This window comes from Macaca thibetana, chromosome 9, assembly GCF_024542745.1.
Source record: "Macaca thibetana thibetana isolate TM-01 chromosome 9, ASM2454274v1, whole genome shotgun sequence".
Taxonomy (NCBI): Eukaryota; Metazoa; Chordata; class Mammalia; order Primates; family Cercopithecidae; genus Macaca; species Macaca thibetana.
The window spans coordinates 12,740,453-12,754,701 of NC_065586.1; the positions used below are offsets into that span (position 1 = coordinate 12,740,453).

Here is a 14,249-nt window from a genome sequence, read left to right on the forward strand (position 1 = left end):
GGGCTTGTTTGGGTCAGAACTCCCACCATGGGGCTGGGCGCGGTGGCTCAAGCCTGTAATCCCAGCACTTTGGGAGGCCGAGACGGGCGGATCACGAGGTCAGGAGATCGAGACCATCCTGGCTAACACGGTGAAACCCCGTCTCTACTAAAAAATACAAAAAACTAGCCAGGCGAGGTGGCGGCGCCTGTAGTCCCAGCTCCTCGGGAGGCTGAGGCAGGAGACTGGCGTGAACCCGGGAGGCGGAGCTTGCCGTCAGCTGAGATCAGGCCACTGCACTCCAGCCTGGGCGGTAGAGCGAGACTCCGTCTCAAAAAAAAAAAAAAAAAAAAAAAAAAAAACTCCCACCATGGGACAAGCGTGGTGGCTCACACCTGTAATCCCAGCACTTGGGAGGCTGAGGAGGGCGAATCACCTGAGGTCAGGAGTTCGAGACCAGCCTGACCAACATAGAGAGACTCCATCTCTACTAAAAATACAAAAACTGGCCAGGCACGGTGGCTCACGCCTGTGATCCCAACACTTTGAGAGGCCGAGGCGGGTGGATCACGAGGTCAGGAGATCGAGACCATCCTGGCTAACATGGTGAAACCCGTCTCTACTAAAAATACAAAAAATTAGCCGGGCGTAGTGGTGGGCACCTGTAGTCCCATCTACTTGGGAGGCTGAGGCAGGAGAATGGTGTGAACCCGGGAGGTGGAGCTTGCAGTGAGCCAAGACCACGCCACTGTACTCCAGCCTGGGTGACAGAGCGAGACTCCATCTCACAAAAAAAAAAAAGAAAAGAAAAGAAAAAAAAATTAGCACAACATGCTGGCAGGCACCTGTAATCTGCTACTCGGGAGGCTGAGGCAGAATTGCTGGAACCCAGGAGGTGGAGGTTGCAGTGAGCTGTGATCACGCCATTGCACTCCAGCCTGGGTGACAGAGGGAGACTCCCATCTCAAGAAAGAAAAAATAAATAAATAAACTGCCACCGTGGCTGCCAGCCTCTGGGTTGTCGCAGCCCAAGAGGCAAGTTCTGCACCACGCAGCATTGCCCCTGGCCTTCTGGAATCAAGCATCGTCTTCCTGCAGCCTTAGGCCCACCTCTTCCTGGCCGTCCAGTGCCAACCAAGGCCAGCCCCTGCCTCCACATGGGCCCCAAGCATGTTCTAGGTCTTTTCCTGAGTATTTTAGCCAGCCATACTGAATCATAGAGCCACAGTATCTTGAAGCTGGAAAAAATATTAGGAATTTTCTAGGCCAGCGCTTCGTGTTTTCAGGGAAGGAAATTTTGGTCCAAAAAAATGCATCAGTGGTAAAAGTAGCATTGAAACTGATTTCAGAACTGGAATGAGAATCCATGATTTTATGGAACAAATTGTAGTGGGTCTAATTAATCAGAATTTCCACTCCCATTACATGTGTCAGATGACTGTTGTCCCACCGGAACTCTAAATTAGAAGTCACTTGCACCAGCATCAATATGATCCGTTAAAAATCAACCTTGAAATGGTTCCATGGAAAAATGGGTAGTATTACGCTATTGCAGTCTTACAACGTGTGTCAGCCCTGCTAATACTTACTGCATGTTAGTGGGCAGAACCACAACGCTCCACGTACCCAGTTTGGGCATGGCAGCGTGCTCATGTGCAGGTTATGTGCGTGACAATGTGCAGGTTATGGTGTCTTGTGGCAACTTGATACTCAAGGTCATAAAATTTCATTTTCTTCCTCTGATGATTTCTGAAATAAAATGAACCTGGAAGGGCCCTGAAACGGATATTAAACATATATTTTGTTGGTTTTCTCCATCAGCTCATCCTCTGTTAGGAACAGTATTACAGACAGTAAGATCAATAACGTGTATGTGAAGAAGGCTGTCCGGTAGGTTTTTAGGGTGTCTGGGACTCTGTGGTTAATTCTGTGCAGAGTTAAGGGGGACTTCGATAGTTATATTTACCTTTGATCATGACCTGAGTTGACCCTTTTGGCTATTCATGACATCGCAGTTTTACTCCTGTGCTGCCTATGCCTGTGGGATGTGTGCTTTTTTGAGACAGAGTCTCACTGTGTTGCCAAGGCTAGAGTGCAGTGGTGCAGTCTTGGCTCATTGCTCAGCCTCCCATCTCAGCCTCCCACCTCAGCCTCCCAAGTAGCTGGGATTACAGGCGCCGGCCACCACAGCCAGCTAATTTTTTTTTTGTATTTTTTAGTAGAGACGAGGTTTCTCCATGTTGGTCAGGCTGGTCTCGAACTGCTGGCCTCAAGTGATCTGCCTGCCTTGGCCTCCCGAAGTGCTGGGATTACCGGTGTGAGCCACGGTGCTTTGCCAGATTTTCTTAACTCAGTTGGTAATGTCTCTTCCTTCCAGGCAAAGTGTCAAATCACCACATTGGATATGCAGATGTTCCAGCTTTTACTCCATTTTGTCTTCCAGGCTCTGCGGCTACCCTCCTTTTTATGATGAAAATGACTCCAAGCTCTTTGAGCAGATCCTCAAGGCAGAATATGAGTTTGACTCTCCCTACTGGGATGACATCTCTGACTCTGGTAGGTCTCCCACAGGCAGCTCCCAGTGGGCGGCCCCTGTGACACACCCAGACCACATGACCCTGACAGGCCCAGGGGACCGTGGGCGGCTCAGAACAGTCCTGAGGGTCCTGTCTTGGTTGACTGCTGTAACGAGATACCATAGACTGGGTGGCTCAAACAGCAAACATTTATTCCTCACAGCTCTGGAGGCTGGGAAGTCCAAGATCAAGTCGCCAGCACATTGAGTATCTGGTGAGGGCCCACTTTCTGGTTCATAGACTGCTGTCTTCTCACTGTGTCCTTCTCACCGTATCCTCACATGGCAAAAGGATCAAGAGAACTCTCTCAAGTCTCTTTGATAAGGGCACTAATCTCATTCATGAGGGCTGCATCCTCATGACCTAATTACCCCCAAAAGGTCCTATCTCCAAATACCATCACATAGGTTGGAATTTCAGCCTATGAACTGTGGGGTGTTAACACCCTCACAGCACACAGTTCACAACGGCTCTCAGGAAGCTTCATGAGCTACATATTTGGGTTTGACCTGCAAAGAAAGAGGACAAGCTTGGGACATCTGACTCGAGCCATGCTGAGAGATGGGGACCCACTCATCCACCTCTCCTAGCCACGCCCTGTTCTGGGTGCTCTAGGAGTGAACCAATAGTAGCTAAGATTTATTGAGCGCTGACTGTATGCTGAGCACAAGACGCTCTGTATGTGTGCTACCTCACTCAGTCCTCAGGACAGCCTGTCAGGCGGGTATTACTATTATCCCCATTTGACAGATGAGGAAACCGAGGCTCCAGAAGGTGAAATAACTTGACCAAAATCATACAACTAGTAAGTGGCAGAGCTGGGATTTGAAATGCCACACTGAAACATTCCTAGGGAAGTTCACTGTTCTTCCTCAGGGATAAAGATCAAAACCAAGGCCTGTGTAAATTAATGAAATCTCTCTGAGCCTCAGTTTCCTCGCTGGTAAGATGAAACTGGTAACAATATTCCATCTACCGTAGAGCATAGCAGAAGGATGAAATGAGATCATGAATGGGACAATGTGTTATGGTCTCTGTGAGCTATTCAAAGAGACCATTTTATTATCTGTGTTACTTCCTCCTGAGTGGAAATGCCTTGGTTTCATCTTCAATCGTCCAAAACCTGGGCCCAGAGTATAGTTGTACAAGGCTTACAGGAAAGAGCCACATAGGAAATATTTTCCTTCTGACCTCAGAAGAGCACAGCCTTCCCCCAGAAGCCCAGTCCTGTGGGCATTGAGGGGCCACACCCTGCAGTGCAGCAGGTTTTGGACCTGACCCATGAGGTCATCAGTTCTGCCACCCGGCCCCTCACTTTCCCAGGGTCTCCTGCTTCTGGGCCATCCTTTCTCCTGGGCTGCCAGGTACTCCCCACTTCCCCCAGCAGGGCACAGCTCACTGCTTTGCAGTTGCCTGCTCCAGGGTTTGTAATAGCCCAAGTAGGCCACACGTGGTGCTTTCTGGGGCTTGGTATCCACAGCACCTAGCTCAGGACCTGGTGGGCTAAGCAAGCACTCAGCAGGTTTAGTTGATTCAGCCACATCTAACATATGGAGATGATGTCACCAAAACAGTTCTCTAAGGCAGTGATGGCCTAATTAGAGGCACATGATTACAAAGATACTTCTCTCCTCTCAACCGAAGGTGTCACTAGCCACTAGAAGTAAGGGCCTTGGAGCTGGAAGTCAGGGTCACAGGCGGCCTCCTCACTACTGGGTCACCCTAGAGTGCCAAGCCCTAGCCTTCCTTTTCCCCACATGCTGGTGCCTTTGTGTCCAAGGTACAGTAGTCTCTGTGGAGGGCTGGTCTCATGTTTTTCATGCTACACGCGCTCCTCCTGAAGACCTGGTGGAATCATAATTGTCACATCTCAAGTCGCGAAGTGACTCCTTCCCTTGTGCCTTCTTTTTGAACAGCAAAAGACTTCATTCGGAACCTGATGGAGAAGGACCCAAATAAAAGATACACGTGTGAGCAGGCAGCTCGGCACCCATGGTAAGGAAAAGCACCTGCTCAGCAGACCGTGCCATTTAATGCCACCCAGAGGGGCATGAAACTTCCTGTAGGCTATTGTCATTTATGAAATCCACACAGGATTATTACAAAGTTCATTTCATTCTGGCCGGTGACTTTCCTCCTCTCCCCAAGCCAGCATTTGAACTCTTGTGCCCCCAGGACACAGCTTCCGGAAGCACCATGAGAAGTTAGTATGTGCATTCGTCCATTTTCACGCTGCTAATAAAGACATACCCGAGGCCGGGCGCGGTGGCTCACGCCTGTAATCCCAGCACTTTGGGAGGCCGAGGTGGGCGGATCACCTGGGGTCAGGAGTTTGAGACCAGCCTGGCTAACATGGTGAAACCCCATTTCTACTAAAAATACAAAAAAATTAGCTGGGCATGGTGGCTTGCGCCTATAATCCCAGCTACTTGCGAGGCGGAGGCAGGAGAATCGCTTGAACTTGGGAGGCAAAGGTTGCAGTGAGCCAAGATCGCGCCATTGCACTCCAGCTTGGGCAACAAGAGCGAAACCGTGTCTCAGGGAAAAAAAAAAAAAAAGATATACCCAAGACTGGGCAATTTACAAAAGAAGGAGGTTTCACTGGACTCACAGTTCCACATGGCTGGGGAGGCCTCACAATCATGGTGGAAGGCAAGGAGTAGCAAGTTGTATCTTACATGGATGGGAGCAGGCAAAAAGAGAGAGCTTGTGCAGGCGAACACTCCTCTCTATGAAATCATCAGATCTTGTGAGAGACTTACTCACTATCACAAGAACAGCACAGGAAAGACTTGCCTCCGTGATTCGATTACCTCCCACCAGGTCCCTCCCACAACACGTGGGAATTCAAGATGAGATTTGGATGGGGACACAGCCAGACCGTATCAGTAAGCAAAAGATCGCGACTTTTGCACTTTACAGAAAGTCTTTAGAGATATTTAGAGATTTAGAGGTAATCGTCCAATGAGGCATTACGATCAGAGTTTTATTCCTTGAGTTTATTATTAGGTAGTTAAATGAAGTTACATTTTTTTTTCCTTTTAAGATGCTTTTCATATTTGTGTTTCTTCAACTCGAGAGGGACTAATTGATAGTTAGTTCATGGTATTCTACACATTTTCAGCAGTGGGCGTGAGGCTACCTTGCTTTTGTGCCACTAATTTAGAAACCAGCTTCACTATCAGCTAGCTGCAATGCTAGGTTTACACTTTTGTGAGCCTCTGTTTCCTTGTTATTAAAATGAGAATAACAATACCTAATTCGCAGGGCTGACATAAGAAATACCAAAGATAATGCATGTAGAGGGTTTAGCACAGAAACCCTCTGGTGCATCAGAAATGCTTAAGTTAATTGTAGCGATTGTTTTGTTTTGTTTTGCTTTTTTGTTTGGTTTTGTTTTTGAGATGGAGGCTCTGTCACCCAGGCTGGAGTGCAGTGCTGCAATCTCGGCTTACTGCTGCCTCCACCTCCCAGATTCAAGGGATTCTCGTGCCTCAGCCTCCCAAGCAGCTTTGATTAACAGGCACCACCATGTCCAGCCAATTTTTTGTATTTTTAGTAGAGACAGGTTTTGCCATGTTGGCCGGGATGTTCTCGAACTCCTGACCTCAGGTGATCCCTCCACCTCGGCCTCCCAAAGTGCTGGGATTACAGGTGTGAGCCACTGCGCCAGCCTGTAGTGATTGTTATGTAAGCACCACAAGCATCCATTGTGAAACAAATGCCGAGAGTCATAAAATACCAAAGATAATGAAAATAAATAGACAAAACCTTGAGATCAGGAGAAAATCCCCCTAAAAATCACTCCAGAAAACCATCCCCCTGTGTACCCCGCCATCCTCTGTAGCGTTTCCCCTGGGGTCTTGTGTGCTGGTCAGCCTTCTAAAGGGGACCTGCTCACAGGCAATGTCCTGACCCCATTTCACAGTATTTCAGTGTATAACACCTGTCATTAATTGACTCTCTATTATATTCCAGCCCTGGGCTAATTGCGCTAATGTATTCTCTTTTTTTCCTTCATAATAACCCTGTGAAGTTGTATTTTCATTTCAGAAATAAAGAAATAGAGAGATGTCCGGGAGTGGTGGCTCACACCTGTAATCCCAGCACTTTGGGAGGCCAAGGCGGGTAGGCCACTTGAGGTTAGGAGTTCGAGACCAACTTGGCCAACATGGTGAAACCCCATGTCTACTAAAAATACAAAAATTAGCCAGACATGGTGGTGTGTGCCTGTAATCCCAGCTACTGGGGAGGCTGAGGCCTAGAAATCACGTGAACCCGGGAGACAGAGCTTGCAGTGGGCGACGATGGTGCCTCTGCACTCCAGCCTGGGCCACAGAGGGAGACTCCGTCTCAAAAAAAAAAAAAAAAGATAAATTAACTTAACCGAGACTACACAGCTAGCTAATAGCAAAGCCAGGATTCCAGTCAAAACTATCTGATTCCAAAATGAATTCTCTTCACCATCACGCTGGAAGGAGAAGAAAAGAGGAAGAAAGGAAAGGCTTGGGGGAGAAGGAAAGAATGTTCTGAAGAAGTGGACAGTTGTGATTGTGTATCGTCTTGATTTTGTTTAAGTCACTTTGGGCTGTAGTCAAAAGTATGCGACGAGAAAGGTAATAATGGTTTTCTGACTTTATACACATTAGACCTTTAAAGCTGAAAGACTTTGAGATTTATCTTATAAAGAATGAAAATGACCTCAATAAAAAAGGGAGGGTTATGAGCCTAGTGCTTGTTGATAATCCATACTTGCTCTGTAGAAGGTAAGAAAAAGGCCAGTTAACACCTGCTCTGTCCTTCACCAAACATTTTGGAAAAAACAAAGAAGGGAGAGGTCCATTTTCCTGAGGAGGCTGGGAGAGGGGCACAGAGGGCCCAGCAGGAGGCGGTGCCCATGCCGAGTGCCGCACCATGAGAAGGCTTTCCCCAGGCCAGCGGGAAGAGGAGTGGATTCCAGGCAGATGAGCATCTGGGCCTACAACATGGGAGCTGAAAACTGCACGTGCGTTCATGGTGCCATGAACATGTGGTATTCCAGAGTAGGAGAAGACGGAGGAGGCAGGAAATGAGACTGGGAAGGAGGGCGGGAACTTGCAGGCAGGGCAGGGGCCTGGCCTGGCCTGGCCTGCTTGGCTCCAAGTCCTGGCTTCACCACTCATTACCCATGTGGATGAGCTCCTAAGCCCTTTGGGCTGCCCCTGTAGATTCAGATCTTGAATAACAATAATACAGACCCCGCAGGACTTTTCAAGGGGTTATGTGAGATAATACGTGTGACAAAGAAGAAGCGTTGCACCGGACACGTCTGTGATACCTACAGGCTGCCATTAATTGATGACTCTACCAAGGAATTTGTACCTTTCCCTTGGGCAGTGGGGTCCCTGACATCTCTTAGGCAGGGTGCTCAGGTTTGATTTTAGAAAACCCAGTCTGGTGGGAGATGGGGTGTGGGAATGTGGCTGGAAGGTGCGGCCTAGAGGCGGAAAGGGGGATGGCCCAGAGGAGGCTGACCATGGCGTGCGCGGGGCAGCATGGCAGGGATGGGGCGGGGCGGGGAGGACTGTGAGTGACTGTCAGGGACGGAGAAGCCACGGGGTTTGGGCAGAGCAGTGGCAGGGTGAGGTGAGGACGAGAAGGGTCTAGGATTATTTCCAAGTTTCCAGCTTAAGGGCCTGGGGGGATGATTGTGCTAGGAGGAGGGGCAGGCTTGGAAGAGTGAGTTCAGCCTGGGCCACACTGGACCAGAGGTGCTGGGAGCCGTCTCAGTCGAGACCCATGGTGGGCGCTCTGCTGACTGAGTCAGGAGTCCAGGAAAGAGGTCAAGCTAGAGACAAAAACTTCTGAGTCCTCAGCCTATGTCACATCACAAGACGTCACAGCATGTGAGCCTATCAGTGCTTTATCATTTTTACCGTACAGTTTGTATTTTTTTTTTTTCTTTTGAGACAGAGTCTCACTCTGTCACCAGGCTGGAGTGCAGTGGTGTGATCTCGGCTCACTGCAACCTCTGCCTCCCAGGTTCAAGTGATTCTCCTACCTCAGCCTCCCAAGTAGCTGCGATTACAGGTGCACGCCACCACGCCCAGCTAATTTTTTGTGTTTTTAGTACAGACAGGGTTTCACCATGTTGGCCAGGATAGTCTCAATCTCCTGACCTCAGCCTCCCACAGTGCTGGGATTACAGGCGTGAGCCACCGTGCCCAGCCTACAGTACATTTTAAACCTCCCAAGAAGTCAAACCCTGGAAAATGATGAAAACTAATGCACTTGACCTAAGCGTTGCTGAAACTCTCGCTTGCCTGCATTTATGATAGACTTGTCTCTTTCATGTAAAATTGCCAGGGAAAAGGAGAACACAGATTCAGGTGAGAGCTGGCGGAATGTGGAGTCGTTCCTCCGGGGGCCCCGCCTCATCAGCGGCGTCATTCTGGAAGCTGTGGTCTCTGCACATCCCTAACACCCTGAGAGCATCATCTCTTATTCCACACTTGCTCTTCCAATTTCATCAGGGCCACCAAGGGCGGGGGAGGCCTTGGCAATCACAGACACCTTCCTTAGCGCCCAGACCACTCCAGACAGGAGAGGGCTCTTTTCAAAGCTCCCCCTTGGAAGGCAGCCGGTCTCTTAGGAGATGGTTCCCGCCCCTTTCACTGAGGATGGCCGTTCTCTCTGTGGTGTGTGCTCAGGTCCCAACAGGCTGCTGACTGATGGCCACAGTGTAGGGAATGGCCAGGACCAGGATGGGAACCCAGGCCCCGTTACAGGGCAGCCCTGGCCAGAGCTCATTCCACCAGCTCAGTGGTTCTGAGGATTCAGCTCTAGGCTCATTGATAAGCAAACTGAAGTGATAAGAAAGAGACACCGAGAGCAAGAGATTAATTTATTTTAAGGATTTAAGCCTGTTTCATTCAGTTGTGGGGACCAGCAAATCAAACATTTGCAGGGCAGAGCAGCAGGCTGGAGACCCAGGGAAGAGCTGATGTTGCAGCTCAAGTCCGAAGGCAGCCTGGAGACAGCAGTTCCTCTTCCTGTTTTTCATGAGGGCTGTCAACTGATTGGACGAGGTCCACGCGTGGCATGGACTCTAGTCGGTTTGACTCAAAGTCTACCAATTGAAATGTTCATGTCATCTCAAAAATACTTTCCCAGCAACATCAGGCTAGTATTTGGCCAAATATCTGGGTACTGTGGCCTAACCAAGTAGCCAAGTTCATGTTCCTGAATGTTCACCGAACCTCCGCTCCTGTCTTCTGGACTCCAGGCACCTGAGCTCCGGTTGGCTGTAGAAATTAGGAGGTGGCCCAGGACTGGCAAGTGCTGTCTTGGATATACGTCAGGCAGCACCAAGCCCATCTTGAGCAGGTGGCTGGAAAAGCACAGACTCAGAGCCAGGAAGGTAGAAGACACCACACACAAAACACAAAAGCACGAAAGGCAAGGGAGACTATGCTATGGGCCGCGAGCAGTGGATAGTGGGATAGGCTGTAAAAGGTGTGATTATGTAAATGCCATCTGCATTGTTCTTGTAGGTGTTAAAACCAGAAAACTGACCAGGTGTGGTGGCTCATGCCTGTAATCCCAGCACTTTGGGAGGCCAAGGCAGGCGGATCACTGGAGATCAGGAGTTCGAGACCAGCCTGGCCAGTATGGTGAAACCCTGTCTCTACTAAAAACACAAAAATGAGCCTGGCATGGTGGCGCATGCCTGTAATCCTAGCTACTCGAGAGATTCAGGCAGGAGAATCACCTGAACCCAGAGGCAGAGGTTGCGGTGAGCCAAGATTGCACCACTGCCCTCCAGCCTGGGCGACAGAGTGAGACCCTATCTCAAAAAAAAACAAAAAACAAAAATAAAAAAACAACAAAAACAAGAAAACAGAAAAGCAAGGGAGACATGAATGAAGTATGTTCACCTATAGCGTTGCCTAAGTGTGTGTATACAGATTTCTAAAGCAATCCTGCTGTATCAGAAGCATTGACCACTAGGATCCCTTCCAATGTTTAGACTCCATGCCACCGGTTTTGTTGGCGAAGCGTGCTGAAGTTAGTGACACTGAGCATCAGCGCTGTCCTGATGTTACTATTGCAAGTTTCCCAGCTTATCATGAGCAGGGGTCGCTGTTGTCACTGCAGCTTGTATCTGAGGAGGGCCAGGGTGTGCTGTTGTGGCCTGAGGTGGCTGCACTGCTGCAGGAAGACGGTGTGACACAGAGCCTGGGGGCTACCTTCTGCCCAGCTGGACTCCCCACTGCTGCACAGCCCAGGACTGTGGGAAATGAGCATGAAACATTTCTAAAATAATTAGAAGCTTCTGTTTTCTTACATCTGGGCCCCTGTGAACCCACAGATAGAGCATGGGACACAGAGTACAGGCAGCAGGCCGCGGGCCATGGTGTCTGAGACCACACTGCGGACAGACAGGTGGACCCCGAGGCCCAGAGTCTCCCCGACCCCAGCACCAGCCTGTTTGCTTTGGAGCCTGGCTCTGCCCTGCAGCCGTGCTCAGCCTGAGGAATTCCGGACTCCCCACCGCTTTGGCCTTGTCGTTTCTGAGAAAGAGCTGGCCACTGCAAGCTCCGACTGGCATCCTTGTCTCAGGATGTAGCTTTTCAATAGGGTCCAGGAGGAATCGCTCCCTTGGCCTCTCCAGGAGAAAAATCTTCATCAGGATATCTCCCATTCTCTTATCCTCCTTGTCTTGTTACTCTTGTTTCAGATGTAGTTGCCCATTCAAATACACTGTTTCTGTTTCAGGAATATGTGTCTGGGAAGGAAGGCAGTTGACAGTTGTTGGAAATGGAAACCTGGTTCGCTTAAGATATTTCCTGCGCGTCCTCTTGGCTGCGTGTTTGCAGCCCTGCTGGGAAAAGGTGGTGGGGGAGAGTTGTTTTGGGCTGGGAACATCAGCCTGGATTCTAAACTTAGGCCAGCCTGGCACCGATTTTATATCAACTCTGTCCACCCTGTTTGCAGTCCTGACGGGAAAGGAAGTCTGGCTGGGATGCTCTCTTGTCTGAGTATGCCTGAGCTACGTTCCTTTCATCTCCTGAAGTAGTTGGAAGTGACAGGTTGCCGTGTCTGGGCTGTTTTGTGTCCAGGGCAGTCAGTGTCTGAGGGGTGAGAGGTTTCCTCCCTTTACCAGTTACCTTCCAGCCTGTAAAATTGGTCCCTGACTCTGATCCCCTTAACCTCTGCAAGATTCATGAAATTCTTTCTTAGGTGTCAGATACTGCTAACCCAGAATTGAATAGTTTGACGCTTAGAGGGAAGGGAAGAGGGAAGGATCAAAGTCCAGGAAAGACTGGGAGCAGAGCGCAGCGGCGCTGGGGGAAAGGCCAAGTGGCTGCCTGTAGGCAGAGGAGGAGGCTGTGATCGAGAAGGGCGAGCGTGAGGGAGGGAAGAGCTGGGAGACTGCCAGGTAGTTCTCAGCCTGGAGACTGTGAGCCGAGAGAGAGGGGGAGGCTGTAAGACCCAAGAAGGAGACAGCAGAGGGAGGAAAGAGTGGGATGGAGGGTAGTGTCAGGAGAGAAGGCCAGGAGCAAACCTAAGTTCTTCCCTGCTCGTGGCAGGCTCAGCAATCAGCTAGAGTTAAATCAAAGCTTACCCGGGGCTGCCAGGGCTCAGGTGAATGCCGAGTGGATGCCGTCCTTGAAGTTCTGTGAATTTCTAGGAGATGCAGGGGTGGAGGATGCACCAGGCGGGGTTGAGTGGAGCTGGGAATCCTGTCACCCAGCACGGAGCAGGTGGGGGGCATGGCCTCGCAGGTGTTGCCGAGCAGCATATGGCAGGGCTCAGCTCTGCTGAGATGAAGCTGAGAGCCCACGGGTGTGAGTGGTGCCCTGGGACCTGAGCCCCTGGGGAAGGCAGAGAGGAGGGACCTCGGGTCTGAGGAAGCTGGGAAGCAAGGCTAGGAAGGGGTCTGGTGGTGAGACCAGTTGGGGAACAAGTGTGAGACCTCGGAGGTGGTGCATCGTGGCTCCAAAGCTTGTGTGGAGGCACAGGGGGGTGAGGGGGAGGGAGAAGGATGGAGAACACTGTCACTGTGGATTCTGATGTTGCAGGAATTGGGGTCAAAGAAAGAAAAAGGGAGAGCCAGGGAGTAGTCGACCAGGAGGGTGCTGGCAGGTCTGGGGAGGGTACAGAGTGTAGAAGCTGGGATAGGACTTTGGGGTGAGGGATAAGAATGGGTGGGTTTAGGGGATGGCCAGGTGATGACATCAGCAGCCTGGAAGGGCAGTGGCCAGCAACCCTGTCCCCGACTGGGCCTTGCCTCTCCTGAGGCTAAGGTGAGAGTCCCCTTTATGGGACGCAGTGTCAGGGCCCAGAAGAAGTACTTCAGAGAAGCGCCTTTGCCTGTTTCAGGATCGCTGGTGACACAGCCCTCAACAAAAACATCCACGAGTCCGTCAGCGCCCAGATCCGGAAGAACTTCGCCAAGAGCAAATGGAGAGTAAGTGTGAAGTGTACGAAATTCCCCGCGGATTAACCCCCTCGTGACACTGGCCCTCCAATCTGAGCATTTCTGAAATCCCCAGAACCTCACCTGAATAATTTTGCTAATTTTAAACACAAGTAGTGAAGACTTGGACTATTACAGTGTAAGAGGGATGGAGTGTGCAATTCAACACTTCCCTGTGTGATCAAAAACAGCCATAGTGCCAGCTCTTCCTCATCTGCTGTTTCTTAACCAACATCACCCTTGTCTTTCTTCATCTTGCTAGAACTTTGAATAGTTGACTTTTATTAAAGCGATACGGAGGGGGAAAAAAACAGGAAATCTGAGTTCAGCTCATCAATGTTTGCTGATAAAAGTTTGACAGATTTAAACCACAGAGGTTTTGTGATCATCTGTTGATTACCTAGCTTCCCAATCTCTTGATCACCTAACCTCCCCTCCGTGTTCCAATCAGCATGGGCAATTCAGAGCTATTTTGCCATTAGGGCCAATGGTGAAAGATGGGATGAAAACAAAACTAATTTTGCTGGCCTGCTTTGTTCATAGGAAATGCTATTATTAGGTTGGTGCAAAAGTAATTGCGGTTTCTCCCATTAAAATTGCCATTACTTTTACTCCAACCTAAATCTTTCAGACAAAAGTACCAACACTAGGAAAATAAAAACTAGTTTCAAATCTCACATTTTTAAGGTATTATAAGATGCCTTTTCTTCTAAAGGTCACATCTCTTAAATGACAGAGAGAATTGGTTTACATTTGTTCTATGTATTTATGATGTCAGAAGAAAATATTTTAAGTCTCTAACATATTTAGTTGGGGAAAGGGTTTAATAAATCAGTGTACTTTTGGAAGAAGGGACAACACTCTTTCTTGAGTAGCATGAGCGTGATGTAAGGAGTTTGAAATGCTTAGGCTGACGTGATAAACAAGAGAACACAGTTGGAGTCTTTTCTGATGAGCTGAAATATTTGTCTGCCTTTTTCCTTTCTGAAATTTCAGCAAGCGTTCAACGCCACGGCCGTCGTGAGACATATGAGAAAGCTACACCTCGGCAGCAGCCTGGACAGTTCCAATGCAAGTGTTTCGAGCAGCCTCAGTTTGGCCAGCCAAAAAGACTGTGCGTATGTAGCAAAACCAGAATCCCTCAGCTGACACTGAAGACGAGCCTGGGGTGGAGAGGAGGCAGCCGGCCTCTGCCGAGCACCTCCTGTTTGCCAGGCGCTTTTTACACTTAA

At 49.5% G+C, this 14,249-nt stretch overlaps 1 protein-coding gene and 1 pseudogene across 4 annotated transcripts in view; one reads left to right on the forward strand and one right to left on the reverse strand.

Annotated features, from left to right (window-relative positions):
- Positions 1-14,249, forward strand: part of CAMK1D (calcium/calmodulin dependent protein kinase ID) — a 491,709-nt gene that overhangs the window by 467,796 nt on the left and 9,664 nt on the right. For 2 of the 3 annotated variants that reach the window (XM_050803261.1, XM_050803262.1), the window contains exons 7-10: positions 2,423-2,535; positions 4,472-4,550; positions 12,921-13,008; positions 14,014-14,131. In XM_050803261.1, the coding sequence (XP_050659218.1) occupies positions 2,423-2,535; positions 4,472-4,550; positions 12,921-13,008; positions 14,014-14,131 (398 nt within the window). Of the gene's footprint in view, positions 1-2,422; positions 2,536-4,471; positions 4,551-12,920; positions 13,009-14,013; positions 14,136-14,249 lie in introns of all 3 variants that reach the window. The other variant, XM_050803263.1, reaches the window with a different exon arrangement.
- Positions 1-14,249, reverse strand: part of LOC126962380 (60S ribosomal protein L6-like) — a 693,495-nt pseudogene that overhangs the window by 457,958 nt on the left and 221,288 nt on the right. The gene's annotated exons all lie outside the window — the stretch shown is intronic.